This window comes from Triticum aestivum, chromosome 4B, assembly GCF_018294505.1.
Source record: "Triticum aestivum cultivar Chinese Spring chromosome 4B, IWGSC CS RefSeq v2.1, whole genome shotgun sequence".
Lineage (NCBI taxonomy): Eukaryota > Viridiplantae > Streptophyta > Magnoliopsida > Poales > Poaceae > Triticum > Triticum aestivum.
The window spans coordinates 445,318,204-445,343,299 of record NC_057804.1 but is presented as its reverse complement, the minus strand read 5'-3'; the positions used below and the strand labels follow the sequence as shown (position 1 = coordinate 445,343,299).

Sequence of the window (25,096 nt, the reverse complement as noted above, 5' to 3'; positions counted from 1 at the left end):
AAGGAGCAGACATCCTCGGGTTGTACGTGTGTTGAACGCGGAGGCGCCGTCCGTTCGGCGCTTGGATCGGATATTTCGCGATTTGAATCCCCGCGAGTATGACTCCATCAATCGCGTTCTTGTAACGCTTCCGCTTAGCGATCTTCAAGGGTATGAAGATGCACTCCCCCTCTCTCGTTGCTAGCATCTCCTAGATTGATCTTGGTGACACGTAGGAATTTTTCTGAATAATTACTACGTTCCCCAACATATCTAACCATCTTGTGGCATTTTCTAATATACATGTATAACTCAAGCACACGATTATACCGCAAATTGCGTTGTCATCTAGACCAAAATCACTTAGGGAGGAAATGCCCTTTCAGGGTGGTTTTCCTCACTTAGGATTTCTTGACTGGAATGACGCGAGGGGGATGCTCAAGACAACACTTGTCTCAAGACAACACTTGTCTGAAATTCAACTCGAGCAGCCAACCACAAATGGTTAGAGGTAGGGCCTATTTTTCTGGCAAAAAAAGAGGTAGGGGCTATTTATAGTTGGTGCACAGACCCACACGGGGCGAAATGACCATTGGAAGGGGCGCATGTTGGAAATGTAGATAACAAAAAAAAATCATGCCTACAAATAAAAACCAGGATCACTATGAAGATGAAAATATGTTTGATCAGATCTTTACCAACGACCGCAACAAAGAGAAGACGTTGGTCAAGATTGTTGCACATTCCCGCGGCTAGATTATACCTCCCAGTCGTGGGAATTTTTTTCGATTGTGGATCGAAGCTACGATCCCCTACGGGTATCCACGCGTACGGAGTCACCGATCCATCAGAGCTTCATTGTCCAGAACCGAGAACTACCGGAGACTAGAGGTGGGGTGTAGCAGCCTTGTGACGGAGATAAATTTTTCGTGAGAGAGAGTGAGAGGGGCGCAACCTTCAAGCACGGAGTTGTGTTTGTTTCCGTTGCGCTTGGACGCAGCCAACTCCCTGTGGGCTTTCTCATTGTGTTTCTCTTCATCACCCATAGTCCATGTTAGGGGCACCTGCGTGACAGGATCTCTCCGAGTGGTCACCGCACTTGTTTGCTATACACCGCTTATAATGGACCATAACAATAAATCGCCCATGCCGTGCAGTTAGTGGGTCGGGTAGTACGGAAGTGGCAACACAATAATTTTCTCCACGTTCCTTTCCTACCTTTCGCTTTTTTCGGGTTTTGCTTAGATCTTTTATCTTTTATAGTGCATGTGGTTTTATGTGGCATTCCGGTTCCACTCTCTTGTTTTACAACAAAATTTCATTTTTCTTTCCTTTTATTTTTTCTATTTATATTTTATTTATTGTTGGTTTAGTTTCGGGCTTATTAATCTTAATTTGATATTTTCAATAAAAAATATATCAAACACTTTTAAAATTACATGAAAATTAAGTTTGAATCTGTGGACCCTTTTCAAAATTAGATGAGCATCTTCATTAAATATCCTAACACTTCTTAAAAATGGTGTACAGTTACAAAAAATAGATGAATATTTCTAAAATTGCACGAACATCTTTTAAATGTGAGAATACTTACACAAGCAATTTTTATGCCAGAACACATTTTGAAGTTACATGAAGATTGTTTGAAAATGCATGAATACTTCTTTGAAATTACATAAGCATTAGGCGTGGATAATTTCTAAAACTACACAAATATTTTTTTAAATGAGTGAATTGTTTTTGAAATTATAACATTTTTTATAAAATGTGCTCACTTTCTCCAAGTACACCAACATTAACCGAAGTCATCTTGCCGAACTCATTCATTCCCCAAAAGCGTTATAAAAATCCTAGACTCGATGAGGCGTGCTTTCTTTTGGGCCGCAGAGGAAACGTGCACCGGTGCTCAATGCTTAGTTGCTTGGAAAAATGTGTGCAAACCAAAAAACTGTGGTGGTCTAGGCCTCAAAAACTTATATAAGCAGAACAACTGTCTGTTAATGAAATTCGCGGTCAAAGCGCTACTCCCGAATACAACACCATGGCTAGATTGGATTGCCTTGCAACACCCCAATGCTCTTATCGCCCCACAAAACAGCCACTCCTTCATTGGACGCACTATAAACCAGCAACTCCCAGCACTACATGCCATCTCCTTTGTACTAACACACTTCGGCACAAACACTTATTTCTGGCTAGACACATGGATTGATCAGAAACCTCTCGCTACGTTATTCCCCTGCCTTTACTCTCACACCACCCTACCCCTAGCTCGTGTGGCTACTATTTTTAACTACGGTTTAGATTCAATCCTACGGAACCGCCTAACCTCTAATGCTGCTGCCGAGTTGTGTTCTGTGTTGTCCCTCCTGCAGGATTTCCAGGTGTCGCCCGGGCCAGACGAGCGCTACCTAAATGGTTGCCTAGGCTTCTCCACCAGGGCAGCCTATTCACTCACCATGGCCGACGACTCGGCCCATGAAATGCATGCCATCCCAATATGGTCTTCATGCGTTCCCAACCGGGTGAAGATTTTTGCATGGCTGCTGTTCCGAGATCGACTCAACTCCAAAAGCAACCTTCTCCGCAAATTCGTGGTCACTGACTCGCTATGTCCACGTTATGGGTTCGATGGTGAGACTCACTCGCACATATTCATCACCTGCCCACTCGCACAGCGGATATGGCAAAGGATTGGCATTTGCCCCTCGGCCACCATTGACGGCCTATGGGACTGCCGTCTCCCCTCTCAGCTAGATGCGGCTATATGGCACTCCATCCTCCTCATTATTCTATGGAAGATCTGGGATTCCAGAAATGCTATGACCTTCAAGCAACAAAACCATTGCAGTACCCTCACCCTTAAGAGAATCATTGATGATCTCATGCTCTGGATGCACAGGATGAAGAAAACAGAGCACAAGCAGGCCGCCTCCTCATGGCGTTCCCACCTCTTATCACGATTACACGTGCCTATGTAATTTCACCTTGTAACCACTCCAACGATGGGTCACAAGCATTGAGAAATATATTCAGGTGGGGAGCTCCTCCTTCGGTGATTTTTCAAAAAAAAATATACTAACACTCTGAGAAACATAAAAAGAAATCCTATCGTTAACCAAATTATATAAACAAATGAAATAAATGTTAGTATTCCGGGACTTAGAGAAAAAGGAAAACGGAAAATGCCTCATATATTATGGGACGGAGGAAGTACCTGCATATCTTCTTTTTAAGGGGAAAGTACCTGCGTAGCTGTGCGTGTTGCCGAGAAAAACAAAAGTTGTGCACATCGCAAGGCAGTTGGGCCGCGCCGTGCTGTTGGCGGCAACAGTGATCGGAGGTGAACAAGGATGAACGAAGACGGGGATGCTGCTGCAAAGATGATGGTCGGCACATCGGGAAGCGAGAGAACCAAGCGAACAAAGTGAGGTGGGACTTTCAGAAAACATGGAGCCTCACCAAAGCAGCAGTACAAAGACACCACTACACACAGACAACCCCGCTCCTGAGTCCTGAAGCAGAAAAACCATTAGAATATCGAAAAGTCCGTACTACTCTTTATTACCATCCGCCGATTCCCGTACGACAGCACAAATCGCACTGCACAACAGTACGCGTTGCAAGCCCAGCACCAGCAATGATGTTCCCAGCACCAACAATGATGTTCCTAGAATAGCTGGGGCTTCTGCAGGTCCAGCAACGCATTCCGAAACCTGGAGCCATCGTGCCAAACGTTTCCCCGATTAGCATCAAGGCCAGACTCGACCTCCACATCTGCCACCTAACGGAAGATGCCCACCTCAATCGAAGAGGATCACTCACGAGTCACAAGGCCAAGAGAGAGCGAGAGAGCGAAAGCGATTTGCTCGCTACAAATGGCCTAGAATGGGTCCAGTCCCGCTTGACCTGACAACTGTTTCCCAGTGTTGGCCAGAGGCTCTCATGTTGCGATCCTCAGGCGGACCCCCAGTTTTTGTCATCCACAGGGAAAATGCAGCACATAGCGGCATGGATGCTCCAAGAAGCTGTCCAGCCAACCGACATTGGTTGATGCTGAGAGTCCAGCCAACCATAGAGCGCGTTTCGTGGCAATAAAAATCCAAGATCCGTCCCATAATGTAAGATTTTTTATGTCAAAAAACGTCTTACATTTTGAGACGGAGTAGTATGTTTTAATATGACCATATCCCTTCCGAGGATGTACTGTCAGAACCTTATGAAACAAATGGACACCACCTTGAACATGTTCCCCACTCCTTCAGAGAGCCTTGTCAAAATCAAACATGGCATCATACTACCAACGGAACATCATACAAACAAGTCTTCCCGGAAGGAGGCCAATGAGGACTCTCATCAAAATGGTATCAGTTTCATCTGGGAGCCATTCTAAAAAAAGGAGACAGTATTATTAGTAACAGAACATAGACGTGCATGTCCGAATAATTTAACAAGAAAACACCAAGACAAAAGAGGTATGGTGTAAAGGGTAAAGAAAACAACTGAAGAGGAAGAACATGTCGGTCACTAAATGACAACTCAGAGGCAGCAATTGAAAGAGGAGACGTAAACGTGGTAGATAAACTCATTTCAGCAACAGATAATTCCGGACGGAGGAAGTAACTATAGTTAGCACATGTCCTCGGTTACTAGCCAACTGGATAGAGATTAGGAGCAAACAGTTGATGACCATGAGAAGCTATGAAGCACAGGTATATCATGATGGAGCACAAGTAGCAGATAGCAAAACTAGAAAGATTTTTTACTAACTGTGGACTACCATCCAAGTTTTAGCTTCTAAGAATTGAACCCTTCTTTCTTATCATTGGTATGAAGCATGAAAGACATGCAATTGATATTTAGCTCTAGGCTGCAGGCAACACAAATGAGCATAGGATATTTCACTATTCATAAGACAATTAGAAACAAGTCCAACAACAGACATGTCAAGGAAATGCAAGAAAAATAAGTTAGTGAGCAAAGCAGAGACCATATGTGGTTTGCCAGACAGCCTTCTGCTCTAAGCAGCCGAGAAATTACCAGTAAGTCCAAACAATAACAACTTGAATACATGGTCGGTTTAGAAGCAATGCAATTTACAAACAAATGATGATACAATATAAGGCAAATAAGAGAATGGTCACAAGCAAATCCAAACCATGGGCAAAAATGGATTACAGCTATGTAAAACAGAATGGACAAGGCCCTTTTTCTTGAATAGCATTAAAACATGGACTATTGAACATACAGAGTTGATAGCTTTAGCAAATTATTCATGTGCAATGCCACAACTAACCAGAGAATTACTGTAGATATATTCCTACATGAGCAACAGAACTCACTATGGGTGAGTTTCAAAAGAGAAATAGATAGCAATTCCATTGGTTCTGCTGAAGATCATCCTGCCACTATTTTATACAGAATAAATCTACAGAAGAAATGAGAAGTAGAACATCCAAATTAGGCCAACCACTATGCACTAACTTGTATGACCATCAAACAAGAGAAATGAACTACAATGATGAAAATAGACAAAGAGTGTCATGCCTACTGCAAGATAACTAACATTGTTCAGAATTCAGCCCAACATGAACTTGGAAAAGAATAACATGGCATTCCCAGCAACTTTATACATATATGAAGAAAGGAACAGAGAACTCCATTTGGATTTGCGGTCCAAAAAACTCCACTTCAACATCTCTTATACATGCCACAAACTGCTAATTGCTGTGATAGAAATATAATGACAGAATATCATCTTACGAATATGGTAGACATTTCTTCAGTAATCACTTCATTCATATGGACCCCCACACTAGTTCAATTCACGGAAGAAATCAATCTAGATCGGTATCCCAATGTTACAGACATAACACTTGAATCGGTTGAGCATCAAAACCCTGTAATGGACTTCTTTAGTTTCTCTATTTAGCAGTGCAAATGAAAACATTAAGAGTCCAGCATGTAGAAGGCACATCCAAAAAAAATAAGAAATTCAAAACATCACTTATATTGTGTGCAAGCTATCCCTATTTAGCAGCCCTAGATTTAACCAACTACGAGTAAATCAACGGCCGTTGTTACAACTTATAACAGAACTAAGGATATCTTATGTTGAAACAAAAAAGAGGTTTAGCCAGAGGAATAATACAACAAAAACAGAAGTACTCAAGTATATTGAAATTTCATGTATGGGACCAACATAATGCAAAATCGAAATTTATCTTAACGAATCCAGTATATGCACAAACAATACAGAAGTGAGAACACCAATTGTTCTTTTTGCCTAGAATATTGCCAGTGACTGATTTCCCCCATAATTCACTGCTATCCCATTCTTGAAGGCTTGGGCTTGTTCTTCCTGATTTGCTATCAAATTTCATTTCTGAATAGTTTGCTCATGGCCAACTCTAAATTCTTAAAACGAGACAAAAGGGGGGAAATGCAAGCCCTTCATTTACATCAAACTAACCAATAACTCATCACCTGGGGTTTCCTCCTTATACTAACTCCTACTTATTCACCACTATCATCAATTGAAAGTGAGTTACCAGGAAGAACATTGCTCAGCCACTACGGGACTGCGAGGAACTCTCAGGCCGGCCGCCCCGGCCAAAGCACCCAAACAGGTTCCTAAATACACGGCGAATCCGACCTTCACCGCCGTCCACCTGTCCTTCTCCTTCTGGCCATGTCACCCGCCTCGGCCCGACGCCGTTGCTGAAACCACCATCCAGCTCCGTGTAGACAACCGGCAGTTGCTCTCTGGGCCCGCCGGCGAACCTTCCAACCGCAAATCCGCCGCGGGGGAGTCGCCAGATGGTGAGCCCGGCATCCGCCTCCGCCTCAGGCACGGCTGCCGCCGGAAGCTCGCTGCGGCAGATGGGGCAGGAGTTGCGGAGGGAGAGCCATGGGAGGATGCAGTCCTGGTGGTAGACGTGCTTGCACGGCATCTCCCGAGCAGCGGCGCCGGGCTCGAAGGCCTCCTGGCACACCGCGCAGTGGGCCCCACCTCCCCCGGCGACCGTGACGGACGGCATCGACTCGACCGCGGCCTTGGAGGCCGGCGGGCGCGGCGCGGCCGCCTCCAGCCGCGAGAACTGGTCGAGCAGGCGGTGGAAGCCCGACCCCATGAGGAGGTGCGAGACGTCGCCGGGCAGCGGCCGCAGCCCGTCGCCGGAGCCGTCCTCGTAGTAGAGCTCGAAGCCGGAGAGCGAGCCGCCCCGCAGCACGATCACCGGGTTCATCGCCCCGCGCCGGCCGCTGCCGCCGCCGCCGCGCGGCGGCGGAGGCTGCGGGAACTGCTCGAGGAAGCCGCCGTCGCAGTCGGGGCAGACGACGGTGGCCGGGGAGACCCGCACGAAGCGGCTGCAGTGGTAGCACCAGTAGGAGACCGGGGACGACGCCATCGGGAGCGAGCGAGAGCCCCTCGACAAATCCCCCGGACGAATCGAGCCGCGGGCCGGTCAGCTCCGACGGCGGCCGCAGACGCGGATCGGACGGGCGGCGGAGCGAACCAGCCGGAGGCGCGGATCTGGGGGGAGCTCGGGACGCCGAAATCCCCAATCGATTTTCGAATTGGGGGTTTCGGGCAGGCAGTGGGGAGGAGACCTGGAGAGGGGAGGGGAGGGGAATTGCGTGGTGGGTGAGTGGGTGGTTTCGTTTTTATGTGGGACGGCGCAGCGCACTCGCTCGCGGCGGTGACGTCGCTGGTGACGGCGACGCCACGCGGGCTGCCGCGACACGCCAGTGCGTGGTGTCACGGCGTTAGTTAAGCGGCTGCGTTACGTTGACCGGTCAGCTTGGCAGGGAGTCAAAGCCTCAGCCAAGGCAGAGGGGCGGGATGGATGGTTCGGCGCTGCCCGCCGCCCGGATCGGCTCCGCCGCTGGAGAGGCGATTCTACTATGTACTTTCGTTTCTTTTCTTTTCTGCGGGATTCCTTCTGATTATTTTGAAGTGAAAAGCAGCAAGGTCCTCGAATATCCATTTCCAGACCCAAACTCAGAAACACTAAAACAAGTCAAAATTATGCTTGAATGGAAGGTGTTTAGGTGCGTGAGGTCCATACCCATTTTTAGTGTGCTCGGACATCTGAGTAGCTCTCAGAAAAAAAAAATTCAATCCATGCAGGAACTAGTAAACTTCTTTTTTTGCGGGAACTAGTAAACTTTTTCACAAACCCTATTACTTTCTGAGAGCTACTCTGATGTACAATCACGCTAAAAATTGACAGTCATCACACACTCAAACATCTCTTATGTAAAAAAATCAGTTTTTTTTTTATTATTTACTGTTCACAGACAAGGAAGCCATTTAGCTGCTCTCCGAGGTCCTTTCATTTTTCTTTTATTATTTATTGTTCACAGACAAGGAAGCCATTTAGCTGCTCTCCAAGGTCCTTTCCTTTTTCTTTTATTATTTACTATTCACAGACAAGGAAGCCATTTAGCTGCTCTCCAAGGTCCTTTTCTTTTTCTTTTATAAATACTACTCTATCGTTTTTTCCTTTGAATTGCTTGACGGGCTTGCCGCCTGGTGTATACTACTCTCGATTTTTCTTTTTGCGGTGCCTACTCTATTGTTGACGTGCCCACACGTTATTTCTGTCCGATCATCGAGCAATCCAGCCACATCTTCGTAGGTTTGGCAGCACAAAAGTACGTACGCACGCACTAGTGGCGCCATTCAAAGAATCAAGCTAAATTCAGTTTTAAGACGTAGAGAAATAAGACTTTGTCCTGTATGTAAAATTCAAGGAAGGAACGAGCACAACACAGGCTCCCTTTATCGATTCCCCTTTCCGATGCGCTCTTCCTGTCTTTTCTTTTGGTAAACTACAATGCCCACCGTTGCTCGTCTCGTCGTATGGCCCGTGTTACTTGTGTCTCCCGGGCCAGAGACGATTCACGGCCCGGAGCTTTTTCTGCGAGTGGTCACCATTACAGCAACAACTCCCCACTTCCACTCACTTTTGAATCTCATCACAGGAGAAAAAAGATGACACGGCTCATCGGTTGCAGTAGATGCTCCAGGCTCAGTGCTAAGGTCAAAGGCCTCCTGCTGCTGTAGTAACCGCCTCAGTTTCTCAACCACTCACTGAAAAAAGGTACTCCCTCCGTTCAATAATATAAGAACATTTTTTACACTAGTGTAGTGTAAAAAACGTTCTTATATTATGAAACGGGGGAGTACTAGTAGTAACCATACTTAACCGCAGCTGCTTCTAGGGGCTGTAATCAGCATGGCACAACCAGTCCAGGTGTCAAGAAAAGAGGGAGGTTTGACATGCGCTCAAGCCCATGTCAGTAAAGGCGGTAAGATCCGTAGAACCAACAAAGAAACTTCAGATGATGTACGTCATGATCAACACAAGACACGCTACACTACTCCATGTCTGCTACTGCTGGAGAGGAGACTCAGGAGAGGGCTGACAAGAAGCTTCATCCCCATACCTTACGGTCAAGCATATTCATGATCGCTGTTGATGTACTACTACTATATCACAGACAAAAAAGGGGTTCCAATTTTCAACTCCCACTACCAGTATATGTATATATACACATGGGTTCGGCTCATGTGCCTATCCTATCCGAGGATGATGTGTTGGCTTAGAAGAGTGGTCGGGATTCACCATCATATTACATCAAATTTACCTATCAAGATGCCTTGTCCAGAAAGAAAAAAATATATTGGTTCAACCCAGCATCCAACATGCACGCATATGATATACTCCATGATGCATCCATCATTGTACAGCTGCTTTCTTTTCCAAGGTTCCGCTGAGGCTACACGAACATCCAGCGGACCACCAGTATCCAGCTGCGGGAGCTTCATCGGGACCTTTTGGCACATGGGCCCTCGGCATCGTACGGCGCATCTCGAAATGGACGGACCAAGTTTCTCTCCGCTGGTCCGCGCTTCCAGAAGGGAAAGCAACTCCCAACGAACATGGATGGATGCGCTGGCTGTCGTTTTCAGGGTTCGCGCGCGCGAGAGAAAGGGCGCTGCCAAACCAGCCCGAATCCAGCGTCGCCACACGAGCGACGGAACATCCAAAAAATCATCAGGTTTCTCAAAAGAGAAAAAAAAATATCTGAACAATCATCATGCGGCATGTAGAAATTCAACCAGCAGAAAGGCTGCTTTGATGCGTAGTGCTTCGGCCTTTGTTTTCAATGCAAGTATTTTGGGGTTGTCCAAACTTTTCAGCAAACTGTTGGTTGGCCTCGACAGCAGAAGGGTGCCTCATTTCAGGACCGAAGACCGCATGCATCAGGTTTATTCGGTCGGCGTCGGTTTTGAGATATAATTTACCATGTATTTTGCAGTACATAACACTTTTACTCACGATTCACAGCCTGAATAACTGACAGGAAATGGAACTCATCTGAACTGAACTACGATGAGAAAGGGGCCCCAGAACGTCAGAATGACACGAAACCAGCACAAAAATCATACCCCGGAGAATGATCTGCATTGATACCAAATGGAACACCATAAGTGAATGCATAACTCAAAGTACAGCAGAATGGAATTTAGAACATCAAGAATTACTACAAGGACAAAGTGGATTCTAGCCACAGATACAACACTGACGATTAAACACATGGTCCAAGTTCAACAGGCAAGCAAGACAACCATTGTGAAAGGTCAAAGTAACGCTATTTTCTGTTTATATAGAAAACATATCCATTGCTACCACATTACGGTGCTACCAGCCTACCATGCAGTCCCTCTGAAAAGCGATGTGAATGTTCATTGAAAAAATTCAAGAAAAATCTTTAGATAAATCATTTATATAATCAAGCCTCCTACATAAAGTATAAAGAGAAAAATATATAAATATTAGCTTTATGTTTATCCTTTTGCCCTCATAACAAATTTTCTATTTTGGATCACCGATTCTAGACCAGATTTTTATAAGATAGTATGATATGTTAGATTGATTTTATATCCATGTTATCGGAACTCTCAAAGAACAACTGTATCATTTTCCCAGGGGTGCAGGCCCTAACATGATCTGATATTTCTACCTTCCTGTTACCAACCAGTCCCAAAGAAAATACAGAGGCCCACATGTGTTTGATGCAAATTTAGCTGCTCTATTAACATCTGCCAGCTGGTATGACCTCGATCCTTCCATTTCTGAAGGATGCTAAGGCCTCCTTTGGTTTAGAGGAATCTTGTAGGAATTTCATAGGATAGGATTTCTATAGGAGTCTTGTAGAAATCCTATCCTATGAAATTCCTACTCCCTCCGTCCGGAAATACTTGTCATCAAAATGGATAAAAAGGGATGTATCTGGATGTATTTTAGTTCTAGATACATCTCTTTTTATCCATTTTGATGACAAGTATTTTCGGACGGAGGGAGTACAAGATTCCTCTAAACCAAAGGAGGCCTAAGAATGTAAGCAGACTGTGGTGAATTTGTCTTTTGTCCGGAAATCTCTATCAGATAAATCTAACAAATTTGACATGATAGATCCATTCCATGTCAATATTGTCTGGAATTTCCAACAAAGAATTGTATAACTTTTTCGAGGGGTGACAGGACCTGATATGTTCTCATGTTTCTACCTTCCTGTTATGTACCAAATAGTCACAAAGAAAAAGGCAGAGGCCCACATGCGTTCGATGCAAATTCAGCTGCTCTGTTAACATCTGCCAGCTGGCATCACCTCCATCCTTCCATTTCTGATTAAGTACGTAAGAAGATTGGGTGGATGAATTTGTCTTTTTTGTTTGGAAATCTATGTCAGATTCAAATAACAAATTATATGACATGATAGATTGATTTCATGTCAATGTTGTTGGAATTTTCAACAAAGAATTGTATCATTTTTCGTGGGGTGGCAGGACCTGAAATGCTCTCTCTACCTTCCTGTTCTATTCCAAAATGTCACAAAGAAAAGATAACAGGCCCACATGTATTCTGTGCATTTTTTCGAGAAACATGTTCTATGCAAAATTAGCTGATGTGTTAACATCAGCCAACTGGTATAGCCATCTGTGAATGATTCTGAGAATGTAAGCGGATTAGGTGGTGAAAATGATGTTGTATAGAGCAGTAATCATATATTGTTGACGCTGAACACATTCCCCTTGTCAACAAAATAATCATCTTGAGCGAAATGCATATGTGACTTTCGACGAGTGTGCATGTAAGCATTTGTCGACGTGGCATGGAAGCACCGTAACAGGAGAAAGCACCAGATCAATTCGCTATGAGGGTGGAACCCAAGTGTAGCAATAAAAAAGTAATTAACATGCTTATGGGCAATTGAGCAGTACTTTATAACCATGATGCTCACTTGCTAATGCACAATCCAGGGTTTAGCTTTCTTGAATTCAGAAAGATAAACAGACTAGGCCATTAATCCTTAACATTAACTGAACAAAATAATTAGCTGTCTGGCAACATAAAAGTGTGTTGCTTATAAAAATATGTTATATGGGGTGAGCTTTGGATAGAGCATCCATCTATTGTCATGTCAATGCTGACAGTGAAGTCTTAGGACAAGCGTTAGTGCATAGCGGATGGTTAAAGCAATTAGATCACTGCACAACATTGTCTGAGATGGTTTGGGCATACACAACGCAGGCCTCCAGAAGCGCCAGTGCACAACGGACGGTTAAAGTTGCTTATAATGTCAAGAGAGGCCGGGGTAGACCGAACTTGACATGGGAGGAGTCCGTAGAAAGAGATCTAAAGGACTGGAATATCACCAAAGAACTAGCCATGGACAGGGGTGCATGAAGTTAGTTATCAACGTGCCAAAACCATGACTTTGTTTTGAGATCTTATGGGTTTCAACTCTAGCCTACGCCAACTTGTTTGGGACTGAAAGGCTTTGTTATTGTTGTTTGTTTGTTTCTTTCTTGTAAAACTGATGAACTCAGTATACTATTTTTTTCAGTTATTTTTATCCTGTTTTGCAACCTTGATGGCCAAACTGGGGCTTTATATCTGTATAAAGTCAGGCGCGCCTCACGCCTTCAATCTAAAAACATGTAGTTTGTCAGATATTTCCAAAAGAGAAACTTTCATATGTGAGTGTGAGATGTTTCTTCCTTTGATCCAATATGCCAATGCATCTAATGGTAAAATACGTAATAAAGTTTTGTTGTGACACCATAAATATTCTTTCTTTTTTAAATAGTTGGTTGAACCATGACTATCTACCCTTTATTCGTGTGGGGATATGAGCTTCAGCATAGGCTACTGTAGCTTATCATATTTTTAATCCCACCTAGCACGCGAACGCAAAGCACAACACATGGTAAAATCATTTAAAATACATTAAAAGAAAAATCTGTATTTTATTTGACATTGTATGTGTTCATGTCTTCTGTATGCGTACAAAATTTTCTGAAAAAATGACTCATTTTGTGCTCTGGGAGATAAAAAAGCACAAAACCGGTGCTCTAAAAATGTAAATTTTGGATACTACGCACTTTAATTAGACTTTGGATACTGCACACTATACACATTGAATTAATAATGCTGTATAGGTCTCGAGATACCGAAATAGGCATTCTACGGCTTAGAGATATGGACCAGCTGAACCATGGGTCAGCAAATCCTCTCCCCATTTTTTTGCTCCCTGGCTGAAGTACAAAATTCTGACAGTAGCATATATGGTGGTTGAATACTTTTTCTTAAGGTGTGAATGAATACTTCCATATGTGAGTGTTTTGGTTCTTTGGTATCCATCGTACAAAATTTGGTGTGTTAGTTTTTTATTTGTCTTTTTTCTAGCACTTTCTTGTAAAATTGATGAACTTATAGAACATTGATGTATCTAACACTAAAACGTTTAGTGTTAGATACATCCGTATCTAGACAAATCTAAGACAAATAATATGGATCGGAGGGAGTATCAGTTTATCCTGTTTTGCTATCTTGATGGCCGGTTTCGGGCTTTATATTAGTAAGTAAAGCTGGGTGCACCTTCTGTCTAAAAACATGTTCAAAACTTCCATATGTGAGCGTGAGATGTTTCTTTGAACCAATATGACAATGCATCTAATGGTAAAACATGTAATAAAGTTTTGTTGTCACACCGTAAACATTTTACCCCATGGCCAAAGTACAAAATTCTGCTTGTAGCATATACGGAGGCTGAATAAGTTTATTTGGAAGGTCTGGTTGAATACTTCTGCTAGTCATATTCCAGTTAAGGGCAGCCCAGTGCATGTAGCTCCCGCTTGGGCAGGTCCAGGGAAAGGTCTGACCACTTTGGGTCTACTGTACGCAGTCTTTCCCTACATTTCTGTAAGAGGCTGTTTCCAGGACTTGACCACTGCACCAAGGCTCCCCTTCGCTAGTCATATTCTAGTTCTTGGTACAAAATGGGACAAACTCACTCATACTAAATATGTAATCTTGGATCTAATATTACTGCTATTCCAAGAAGCAAAGGCAGAAAAGCTAAGAATTACTCACCCAGGTTACAGAAGAACCAGCCATGAGTTCTCACACTGAGGTTACTGAAGAAGCAGTCATCGTCGATTTCTTTTCTTTCCCCTCGCTTTGGCCCTCTTCTGCCTCGCCTCCTCTTTCTGTCTCTCAGCTTCCTCCCTCTCAAACTTCTCGCTCTCCCTCTTCTGCAAGAAGTCCTGCACCGCCAGATAGATCACCTGCATTTCGAGAGAAGACCAGCAAGGTCAGCACCGAGCCACCGACCATCCGAAAACAACACTGTCCATCAATGCAATTCGCCATTCATTATACAGGCGGGGCGAAATGATTCGGACAGATAACAAACGCGTCACGCACCCCGATGGTGAGGAGGGAGAGGCCGACGAACGAGACCGTGAGCAGCACCGACACCACGGTGGCGGTGATGCTATCGTCGTCCGCAGCCACCCTCATCATGGCCTCGGTCTGCTCCACCTCTTCGATGGCGGCGGCAGGCGGGCGCAGCCTCCTGGCGAGGCGCAAGCGCCCGGTGCCTCCCCCGGCATTCCTACCACGGCGCGGAGCAGCGACGCACCTCGAGAAGAGCGCTGGCCTGGGTGCCACAGGCGGCGCGAGAGGGAGGGGGGAGAGGGAGCACGCTGCCGCCATTATCCCGTCCCTCGCGCCAGCGGAAGGAAAGGGGATGCAAATGAACGGTCGGAACGAACGGGGAAATGGATGGGCCAATCCGGCGCGCAATGGGCCCGTACCGGGCAGCATGGATGGGCCGAGGCCTGCCGTGTCGCCGTGCCGCGGGTCCGCGCCGAGCGGCCGAGAGAATTCCAGAGAAATCCATCCCCATCGAGACGAAGGAAACCGACGAGGACGCCACCGCTGTGCCGCGCGGCCGGACCCGTCCGCATTCGCCAGTTTGTCTGTGACACGCACTCGAAGAAGAGAAAGCGAACGAACGAGCGCTCACCGCACCGCACTCGAGACCCGAGCACAGGCTAACCGCGACACCGCAACCCGGTGGTGGTTCCGCCTCGCTTCGCCGGCGGCGTCGTGTGATTGTGATTCGGGAGCGGGAGAGGTCCGGGATGGCCGGGGATCGGATGAGCTGGGCGAGGCTGCTCAAATGGAGCCTCTCCTACATGGACGGCGCGCGGCCTTCTCGCGACATCAGGTGGGGCGAAGGGAAATGGAGGCTTATCTCTTCTGCTGTTTTCGTTTGGGCTGCGGCTGAGGCAAGGGTGTGGCGTTCTGTGTGCAGTGAGGAGGAGCAGAGGTGGCTGGCGGAGGCGGTGGAGCGGCACATGGCGGAGGACGTGGTGGGCCGCCTGAGGGAGATCGCGCTGCTGATGAGAACCCCGCTCTCCGTCCTGGAGGCGCAGGGCATCACACCCGAGGACATCGAAGGTACGGATCAGTCGTCGACGATAAACGGTGGTCGATTGGTAGTATTAGCGTGGATTTTAGAGTTTTGATGATAGTAAGGATGATGGATGTGTGGAGTTGTGGTACTAACAATTTGCCCACCCTTGAACAGACTGGAATATGGATGGTTCTGAACAATTTAGGTGAAACATATGCGATTCTGAATATTCCCAGCATTCTGAATATTCTGTAATTCGTAACATTGCGATTGGTATTCGTAATCCACACTTGCCCGTTGGCGACAGTGGATTTGTAGTATTAGAGTGGATTTGAGAATTTGGATAAACTGAGGATGCTGGATGCGTGGAATAGTGGTAACAATTTGCCCGCCCTTAGAAAGATTGGAATAGGGTTGTTTTGAACAATTTAGGTGAAACATATGCGGCAGTTAGGAATGTTCCAGCATTCTGAATATTCTGTAATCCGTAACATTGCGATTGGTATTCGTAATTCACCCAAGCTTTTCAGGTCAACGGGAATAAAACCCTTTGTCTCGTCCTTCAAAATGTTAGGCATCTTTTGAAGATTGTCATTTGTTATAGGCTTATCTTAGCCCAATAACACTAGTATTTTGTTTGCTCAACTCACAGTTGGTACTGATTAATTACTTGTGACCGTTGCAGATTTACTCGCAGAGCTGCAAGTACATGTCGAGTCTATCGACATAGCAAATGGTATGTCTGATCATTGTTATGTTTTGACATTCCTCCTGGAATGCCATGGTCCAACTATGGTTTATGGGTTGGCTTAGCATGGGAAACATAAGTCATATCCTTTTGACGACCTCTTGGGATGCTCACGCAGCCACGCAGAGATCTCAGTCGAGCAATGTCCTTGCACAACATTTTTACTATTCTAAACAATTGAAGTCCCAGTGTCCACTGAACTTTCTGATTTCTGCAACTCATCCTTAGTACTCCACTGCTATGGGTTAGTAATCGATGAAAGCACTAAAGTTCTGCAGATGTATTGTTATCATAACTAGCAATGTGCCCATGCGTTGCAACGGATCCAAAGTAGAATAATACTTATTCACAAATTTGAAAGAAAACACTCTTAGTTTTGATATACATATATCACTAAAAATATACTATTATGTTTCACTAAAAATATATTACTCGGGCTGTTTTGATGAGGTGAGGGAGGGATGTGGTTGGTTCCAAGATACTAAGGGGTTTTTTGCAAATTGGAGCAGAGAAGTGGGCTATTGTTGCAAAAAGGCCACAACTTACCTCACAGTCGTTAGATGCAGATCTAATGGTCAAAAATGATGGCTAGGGGACACACCATCATCACCAACTGAGTCTTTTATAGGAGTATAGATATAGATATAGAAGTGTCCACTGAACTTTCTGATTTCTGCAACTCATCTTTAGTACTCCACTGCTATGGTTTAGTAATCGATGAAAGCACTAAAGTTCTGCAGATGTATCGTTATTATTATTATTGCATTTCTGTGACGTGAACTCGGATTTATTACCTCGAGTTGAACCTACAGTTCCATCTGTAGGAAACAAAGGTAGCACTTGGAAGGCATACTTTACTGGTGTCAAAATGAAAACGTTCACGTCACTGGATGCTTCAAAGGCATATGTAGTTTCTCTTGAGGTGGCTAAACAAATGGATGGAGGCAACTGTAGTGGGTTTTGCCAATAAAAACACTGCTCTTCAGGTGAATTCTCAGCTTCTTCTTCCACTATGCTAGTATTACAACTTCCAAGGGGAGCTGATCTGCTAGGGTCCAAAAGATTGTTGCGTGCCCAGAATTGTTTGATGAATGAATAGATCGATGACAAACTTCCAACCGAGAAACAAGGGGCATACAGACACCAAAACATTGTACATGTATTGTTTGTGAGCATTTTATTATGAATACATTGTTGTGTATTAATCTCCCCGTTTGTTCCTCTGGTGTGCTAGATCTGCATTCTGTTGGTGGCTTGGTTCCAGTTATTAGGTACCTCAGAAATACTAATGCACGCATCCGAGCCAAAGCAGCTGATGTGGTAACAACGGTTGTTCAAAACAATCCGACTAGCCAGCAGCTGGTCATGGAAGCTAGTGGTTTTGAGCCACTTGTATCCAATTTTACATCAGATCCTGATCTCACTGCACGCATAAAGGCTCTTGGTGCACTATCCTGTAAGTTCTTTCCTCTTTCTGTTTAGATGCTGTAACTAATATGTTTTTGTTAAGTTTCCAATTTGACAATTCCCTCACATCATGTTCAGCCTTGATTCGGAACAACAAACCAGGAGTTGCTGCATTTCGTCTAGCCAATGGATACGCAGGACTGAGAGACGCTTTAAATACAGAGAGTGCAAGGTTTCAGAGGTAACATAATTGATCTAGCCTGAGTATATTCGCCAAATGTCCCACTAGCATGCCTGTGACAGACACGTGTCTTCTCTGACAGGAAAGCACTAAGCCTGACTCATTATCTACTCAGCGAAAGCCATTCCGATTGCTCGGTGTTTGCACAGCTTGGGTTTCCTCGCCTTATGATGCGTTTGGTATCCAGTGATGACTCTGGTGTTCGAGAAGCAGCATTAGGAGGCCTGCTTGAGCTTGCAAAGGACACAACACTGGGGAATAGGAGTTTACTAGCAGAGCAGGACAGGCTACGGCGGCTTCTCTGGGGGCGTATACAGAGCATAAGGATGATGGCTCCTGAAGATCTTGATGCTGCACGAGAGGAAAGGCAACTCGTCGACTCATTGTGGATTACATGTTACCACGAGCCATCCACACTTCACCGGGAAGGACTTGTCGTTCTGCCTGGAGAGGAATCTTTTGAACAACCTCCTGATGTGGCTGGTAGATTCTTCGAGCCACTGCGCCGAGCTCCATTGCAGAGGGCACCTCCTAGTCCTGATGAGAGATCAGATCCAGGAAATGGAACTGTGGGAGGAATTATGCTGCTTCTAGGTCCAGCACCAGGTAACTCGGAGTAATTGATCATCCTGAACTGGGCACCTACGCGTGAAGAGGAGAGACTAGGAGTTTGATGTCCTTTATGTATAGCTAGAAATATCAGGGCTAGTTCTATGAAGTGTGTAATTCGAGTCAATAATCCGAGTCTGAAGTGGTATGTTGTTGTTGAGTGCTGTGTATAATTTGCAGTCTGCAATAATGTCGCCCTATGCTCGAGTATGTGTATGTAATTGTAATGTGTTGTCTAAATATTAACTGTCATATGTACTATATGAACCATAATTACCAATAAATCTTGCAGAAGTCATTATGTAGGTTTTGTGGAAAGGAGGTGACGGGGCAAATGAACTAACCAGAGCTCGACAGTGCACATCTTCCCACGCCATGATCACACAATTGTGCTACTGCTCGACAGTGCACATGATGTTAGCCTGCTTATCGTCACCATAGCTAGGACGTCTCTAGCCAGCTGCAACCGTCAAGCCTCTTCAGCCGCCGTCTCTTCACCAACCTTTTGATCTTGAAAACGTCGTTCTGCTTGCCGGCATCTGCCAGCGCTCCCGAGAGCAGCACGTAGCTCGCGGCGTTTTCTGGCTCGACGGTGCGCACGCGGGACGCCGCCAGCTCCGCGAGCTCGACGTTCCCGTGGCTCCGGCAGGCACCGAGCAGCGCCCCCCAGACGAAGCAGTCGGGCTCGATGGGCATCGCCCTGATGAAATCGTGAGCCTCGACGAGCCTCCCGGCTCGGCCAAGCAAATGCACCATGCAGGCGTAGTGCTCCAGCCTCGCCACGATGCCGTGCTCCTCTTGCATGCGCTGGTACAGGGCCTTCCCGGTCTCGACCATGCCACCGTAGCCACAAGCTGTCAGAACGGCCGTGAACGTCAGGTGGTCCGGCGTCGCTTCTTCGTCCAGCATCCGGTCGAAGAGGCTGACTGCTTCCCGGCAGTGGCCGGAATTCGCCAGCCCGAAGATCATGGAATTCCATGTCACGGTGCTCCTTTCTGACATTTTGTCGAACAAGCGGCACGCCTCGTGCACAAGCCCGGACTTGGCGAACATGTCGACGAGCGCGCTGCTCACCGTGAGCTCCTGCTCGACACCGGTCACGACAGCGTAGCCGTGGACCTCCTTCCCATGCTTTGTGTCACCGACTCCGGCAAATGCTGGCAAGATGCTACTAATCGTGGCCGAGCTTGGCAGGACACGGGCGCCACCGGCCACCATTTCCCGGAACAGGGTTCGCGCTCTCCCATACTGGAAGTTCAGCACCGAGCCAGAGACGAGCGATGTCCATGTCACCACATCTGGCTGGAACCCCTCCTCTTGCATGGCGCCGACCAAATCGCTGGCCATTCTGCCATCGCCGGCCATGGCAAAGCCCGACACGGCAGCATTCCAGGTGACCAGATCGGGGCTCAGGCCGAGGCCCCGCATCTTGACAGCCAGCGCCAGCGCGTGCTCTGGAAGCCCGTGCCGCGCGTAGCCCGCGAGCAGCGCATTCCAGACGACGAGGTCCCTCGCCGGCGTTTCGTCGAACACCTTGCGGGCGCTTGGAATGAGGCCGCACTTGGCGTACATGTCGAGCAGCGCGGTCGCGATGACTTTGTCCGAGGCGAGGGCGGGGCGTGTGAGCACGAGCGCGTGGATGAGGCGGCCGGAATCGGCGAGGTGTGCGCAGGCGCGTAGAGCGGTGGGCACGGAAGCAGGGTAGGGATCAACCGTGCCGCCGATGCTGGCTTGGAGGCTCAGGCGGGTGAAAAAGAGGTGGAGGGCGTGGCCGTGGCGACCTTGCCGGGAAGAGCTCGCGAGCTGCTTCATCCATGAGCTAGTTTCGGCTCCGCGCATTTGCTGCCGACTCGAAGTACACACACGTACTTTCAGGGCGTTCCAGTTTGGAACAGTAGTCGCATCCTGGGTGTCGTGTTTGAAAGCACGGTCTTTATCATAAACCGATTACCTCCCCTCCAAATGGCTCTACCAAGGACCCCATAAAGTTCCCGAAACCAAGTTTCTCACAAAAGGCTTGCATAGTTTTTTCAATCCAGCCTGGTTGAGGAAAAACAGGCCCTAATACGCCATACACAAGTTGTTTGGTTGCCTGCATCCCTAGTCCTTGCATTAGGTATATACCCAAGTGCACTTTGTTTGGTTGGCTGCATTTGCCCTAGCGGCACATGAACACGGCGTTTGGTTGCATACGGCGTACATGTTGTGCTTATCTTGTACCCTAGTTGGTGAGCTTACCCACAATGATCATAGCTAGAACACCAACGCCACAACACAGCAATGGTGACGAACTGGGCGAAGATGATGAAGTTCTTCAGCTTCAGGCCGAACTGACGATCCACCTTAGCAGCTTTCACTTTGACAACTCCAACCTTGCCACTGTCGACACTGCTGCCTCCGTGTTTTCGCACCCAGGCGGAGTAAGCTTGTTCTGCTGCCTGTCTAGTCTTGAATCCTCTATAGTTGCAGTTGCTATACGATGCCACTTGTGCATTGGCTTCTTCCCATGAACTATAAACACCTGGAACCTCACCAATGAACATGGCATACCACTTGCCCTAGCAATGCACAAGAGGAAGAGTTGAAGCAGCAAATCAATGAAGCACAAGTAGCAAGCAAAGTAGCACAGAAACAACAATGGAGCAGAACAGAAGTAAAGCATGCATGATCATACGGCATAGCAAGTTCAACCTAGCACTACCTTGGTGTTAACCTACCACCACATCCAAAAGAGGATGTCGTCCTACCACCGCAAGTTCACCATCAGCGTGAGGGGTTAGTATATACCACCTCACCAAAATATACAGACCATCAAATAGTTTTTGAGCCCTAGCTACACAAAATGTACGTCGTCATCGTCGTCGTCGTCGCCACCGCCATCGCCATCGGGGATCATGCACGCTCACATGCAACACTACTCTAGTAGTAGTGCTTGCCCAGCCAGCTCCTGAGCCACAACACCCTGTGAGTGTCGGCCATGACAACGAACCCAACACCCTGGGCCTTGTTGTCAAGCAGGTGGCTGAGAGCTACCATGAGAGCCTCATCGCTGAATCCACCCTGGGTCATGATAGCGCCATACAGGTCAGGGTGGACGTCGAGGGGCTTGCACTCCCTGATGGTTGTTGCCACCTCCTTCACCGCCTCAGTCATGCTGCAAAAGACATTGATCTCCTCCTCCATTGGGCCTCCTCTCTTCCTCTTCCTATCATGGTTGGGGTCAAATGGCTTGTCGAAGGGCTTCACAGCGGGCTTGTCAGGGCCATCAAGGACCTCGACGTCCGGTGTCCCAGGGAAGTCTGGCATGGGAGAACCAAGAAGCTCACCCGAGCCCATGGCATGCTTCCCAGTTGCCAGCCCGAAGGAGAAGATGTGCTGCATTTGGCTGTAGTTCTGGATGGGTGTGTTGAGGAACTCAACGTCCCTTCAGTGGTCCTAAGAATGAAACACATGTGTTGTTAGTTCCGATTAGGAGTAGGCAATGGTGGACAGTATGAAAAGGAAGAGGGTTGTGAGCTAACCACGACATGGCCGGCGTAGTGCTCTGCCTTCAGAACTATGGAGCAAGTGTTCTCATCCCATGAGGCGCCGCTAAGGTCTCTCGGCTTGGACACTTGGATCCATCGACTTCTCCACTTCCTCAGGTGGTTGTACACCTGGTTGACAGACACCTCTTGCCCACAGAACTCGAACACCTGCTTCGCAACAGTGTTCAAGTGCACCTCCTTGAAGCCCTTGTCAGTCCTAACTCCACTAGAGATGAGCTCACACATCTTGTTCAGCATGAACGTGGACATGAACGGCTGCCACTTCATGTTGTTCGACCTACCATCCTTCTTTGCCTTTGCTGCTGCTAGCTTGATTGCAGCGGCAGCAGTAGCAGCAACAGGAGTTGGCTCAACGAGCACTACTGGCACATAGAGGGAATCAGACTCGAACACCTCTGAATCAGGTGCCATCTCAGACATAGGCTGCGAGTCCTCGACAAACGATGGGGCAAACTGGCTGTCGGACACGACAATGGCCTGACTAAGATCATGCGTCTGCGTGGTCATGTCCTACAATCATAGCACGCATTGACAGTGAGCATAGCACACAACATACCAGACAATCCATGAAAGCAGGAGCATACATGTACATGGTTCATCACTATCATAGCAAGCACATGCTTCATCACTATCATACTAAGCATAGCAGACAATCTATGAGCAGAAACATACATCTACAACAAACATCATGCCACAAATGGACCACCAATAGCTACAAATCACAGATCTAAACATGATTCAACACAAGCACAAGGTTCAACTTCAAACTCTACTACTAATCTAGCCTACCACATGCTTGAACATCTAGCCCTACCACAAATTACAACCGCAGCATAGCAATCAACCATATCAGCTCACAGATCAGACCACTAATCAACCATGCATCTAGATCAAACCCTAGCTGCAGCTCAGATCTAGCTAGAAGGAACAGAGAGAAAGGGGGGTTGAACTCACAGAGGCCATGGCTGCAGCTTGAGGACGAGGAGGGACGGTGGTGGAAGATGAACACCGACCGATGACGGAGCTCCGGCGCCGTGGACCGCCGGTCGATGAAGATGCGCCGCTTACCTGCTCGTCGGTGCCGATGCGCGTCGGCGGGAAGGTGCAAACTGAGGAAGAATGGTGGCGGAAGTTGGGGCCGCGAGGGAGGGGCTAAATAAGGGGTGGAGCGGCGGGAGGTGAGCCAAAATCCTCCCGCCGATTTTTCGGCGACGTGGCCGAGCTCGCGCCATCTCCCCTGCCCGCACGAGGGGAGAAGCGCGTCGCCCTCCCCTGCCTCGCCCGAACCAGGCTCGCGAGCTACTGCCCAATCCTACGTTTCCCCTGGGCCTGGCCTGCACGTGCTTTAAGTTTCGTGCAATGCGGGCCGCACAGTGAATGCAGAATACCAAACGGGCCAAATTCTTCCCGCTCGGGTCAGGCTGGGCCTAATGCTGGCAACGAAACACGCCCTCAGAGCCTAGTAGAAGTATACCTTTGGGAGCTGGTAACGTTAATTAGAGCATCTCAAAGGCCATCTTGCCGCCGCCATGAGTCTACCTCGTCGCCACCCTCCTCTTTTTCGGGGGAAAAAGGAGATTCTCATTACTCAGGGTGGCTTCTCAGCCATTGCCAAGTTCACAACAAAGTCTAACCCCGAATGTAGCCAGACAGCAGTACGGGAAGTTCTACGGCCGTAGGCGGCAAGTTTGAGGCTAACTTTATTCTGTGCACGACTACAAAGAGTAAAAAATATCTCTCTGGCCTCATAAGCGACCAGCCTCCTAATCTCCTCAATGAGAGTACGGTGAGCTGATCTATCCTCTGATTGTGCTTTGAGCATGGTCACCGCCTCAGCACAATCCATCTCGACCGTGATGGTCATATCCGTCATGTAGAGGGTCAGCTCCAGACCCTCTCTACACTAGCTCCGCAACTAGCGCATTATGGCATGTACGAATTTGTCGACACGCACTATAGATGATCTCTCCCCGTGCATCCCGAAGTATCATGCCGCCTCTTGCCGACCCAGTCGTAGCGATGAAGCTTCCATCCATGTTGAGCTTTGCCTGGACCAGCTCCGAGGGGCGGAGACAAGGGGGGCGAGCAGGGGTCTAATCGCTCGCCCCCTCAACAAATTTTAGCAGGTTGTGGTAATCGCTAATGGCTGTAGCTAATCGCATCATTAGCCCATGTATACCATTTATCCATTGAACTAGCTACGCCAAATATTGATGACCAGAGCCCAATAACCCATAGATATGTACGTGTCGGCTATTGTTTGCCCTATGGACAATCTAATCGATCCGATTGATTGATCTACGTTCGTATTCTCCTGGACCGCTTAGGGAATTTGCCGCTGTCACCGGCCGCCGCTAGTGCCATCCGCCGCGGCATCCATCATGGTCGCTGAGGGAGTCCCGGATTAGGGGGTGTCCGGATGGCCGGACTATGACCTTTGGCCGGACTCCCGGACTATGAAGATACAAGATTGAAGACTCCGTCCCGTGTCCGGATAGGGACTTTCCTTGGCGTGGAAGGCAAGCTTGGCAATACGATATGAAGATCTCCTCCCATTGTAACCGACTCTGTGTAACCCTAGCCCTCTCCGGTGTCTATATAAACCGGAGAGTTTTAGTCCGTAGGACGAACAACAATCATACCATAGGCTAGCTTCTAGGTTTTAGCCTCTCTGATCTCGTGGTAGATCAACTCTTGTAATACCCATACCATCAATATCAATCAAGCAGGAGTAGGGTTTTACCTCCACCGAGAGGGCCCGAACCTGGGTAAAAACATCGTGTC

General features: G+C 47.2%; 3 protein-coding genes across 3 annotated transcripts; 1 reads left to right on the top strand and 2 right to left on the bottom strand.

The window, feature by feature from the left end:
* Positions 1-6,182: 6,182 nt before the first annotated feature.
* LOC123092613 (E3 ubiquitin-protein ligase RDUF2) lies at positions 6,183-7,630 on the bottom strand. Its single transcript, XM_044514416.1, has one exon. It carries the CDS (start codon positions 7,386-7,388, stop codon positions 6,546-6,548), a length of 843 nt encoding a protein of 280 aa, XP_044370351.1. The 5' UTR covers positions 7,389-7,630; the 3' UTR covers positions 6,183-6,545.
* Positions 7,631-10,241: 2,611 nt separating this feature from the next.
* LOC123092611 (pentatricopeptide repeat-containing protein At5g59600) lies at positions 10,242-20,666 on the bottom strand. Its single transcript, XM_044514414.1, has 3 exons — positions 19,109-20,666; positions 14,430-14,623; positions 10,242-10,451 (listed from the first exon to the last, which is right to left on the bottom strand). Exon 1 carries the CDS (start codon positions 20,601-20,603, stop codon positions 19,206-19,208), a length of 1,398 nt encoding a protein of 465 aa, XP_044370349.1. The 5' UTR covers positions 20,604-20,666; the 3' UTR covers positions 10,242-10,451; positions 14,430-14,623; positions 19,109-19,205.
* On the top strand, positions 15,289-19,069 carry LOC123092612 (hsp70 nucleotide exchange factor FES1). The gene is made up of 6 exons (XM_044514415.1): positions 15,289-15,570; positions 15,658-15,803; positions 16,445-16,495; positions 17,742-17,963; positions 18,053-18,155; positions 18,238-19,069. The coding sequence occupies exons 1-6, from the start codon at positions 15,485-15,487 to the stop codon at positions 18,773-18,775; spliced, it is 1,146 nt and encodes a 381-aa protein (XP_044370350.1). The 5' UTR covers positions 15,289-15,484; the 3' UTR covers positions 18,776-19,069.
* Positions 20,667-25,096: the final 4,430 nt, after the last annotated feature.

What these genes read in the sequence shown, in the direction of transcription:
- LOC123092613 (XM_044514416.1), bottom strand. Translation starts at nt 7,388, where the DNA reads ATGGCGTCGTCCCCGGTCTCCTACTGGTGCTACCACTGCAGCCGCTTC.
- LOC123092612 (XM_044514415.1), top strand. Translation starts at nt 15,485, where the DNA reads ATGGCCGGGGATCGGATGAGCTGGGCGAGGCTGCTCAAATGGAGCCTC. An exon ending in CACACCCGAGGACATCGAAG is followed by an intron (nt 15,804 to 16,444) that starts GTACGGATCAGT and finishes TGACCGTTGCAG; the next exon opens with ATTTACTCGCAGAGCTGCAA. An exon ending in GAGAGTGCAAGGTTTCAGAG is followed by an intron (nt 18,156 to 18,237) that starts GTAACATAATTG and finishes CTTCTCTGACAG; the next exon opens with GAAAGCACTAAGCCTGACTC.
- LOC123092611 (XM_044514414.1), bottom strand. Translation starts at nt 20,603, where the DNA reads ATGCGCGGAGCCGAAACTAGCTCATGGATGAAGCAGCTCGCGAGCTCT.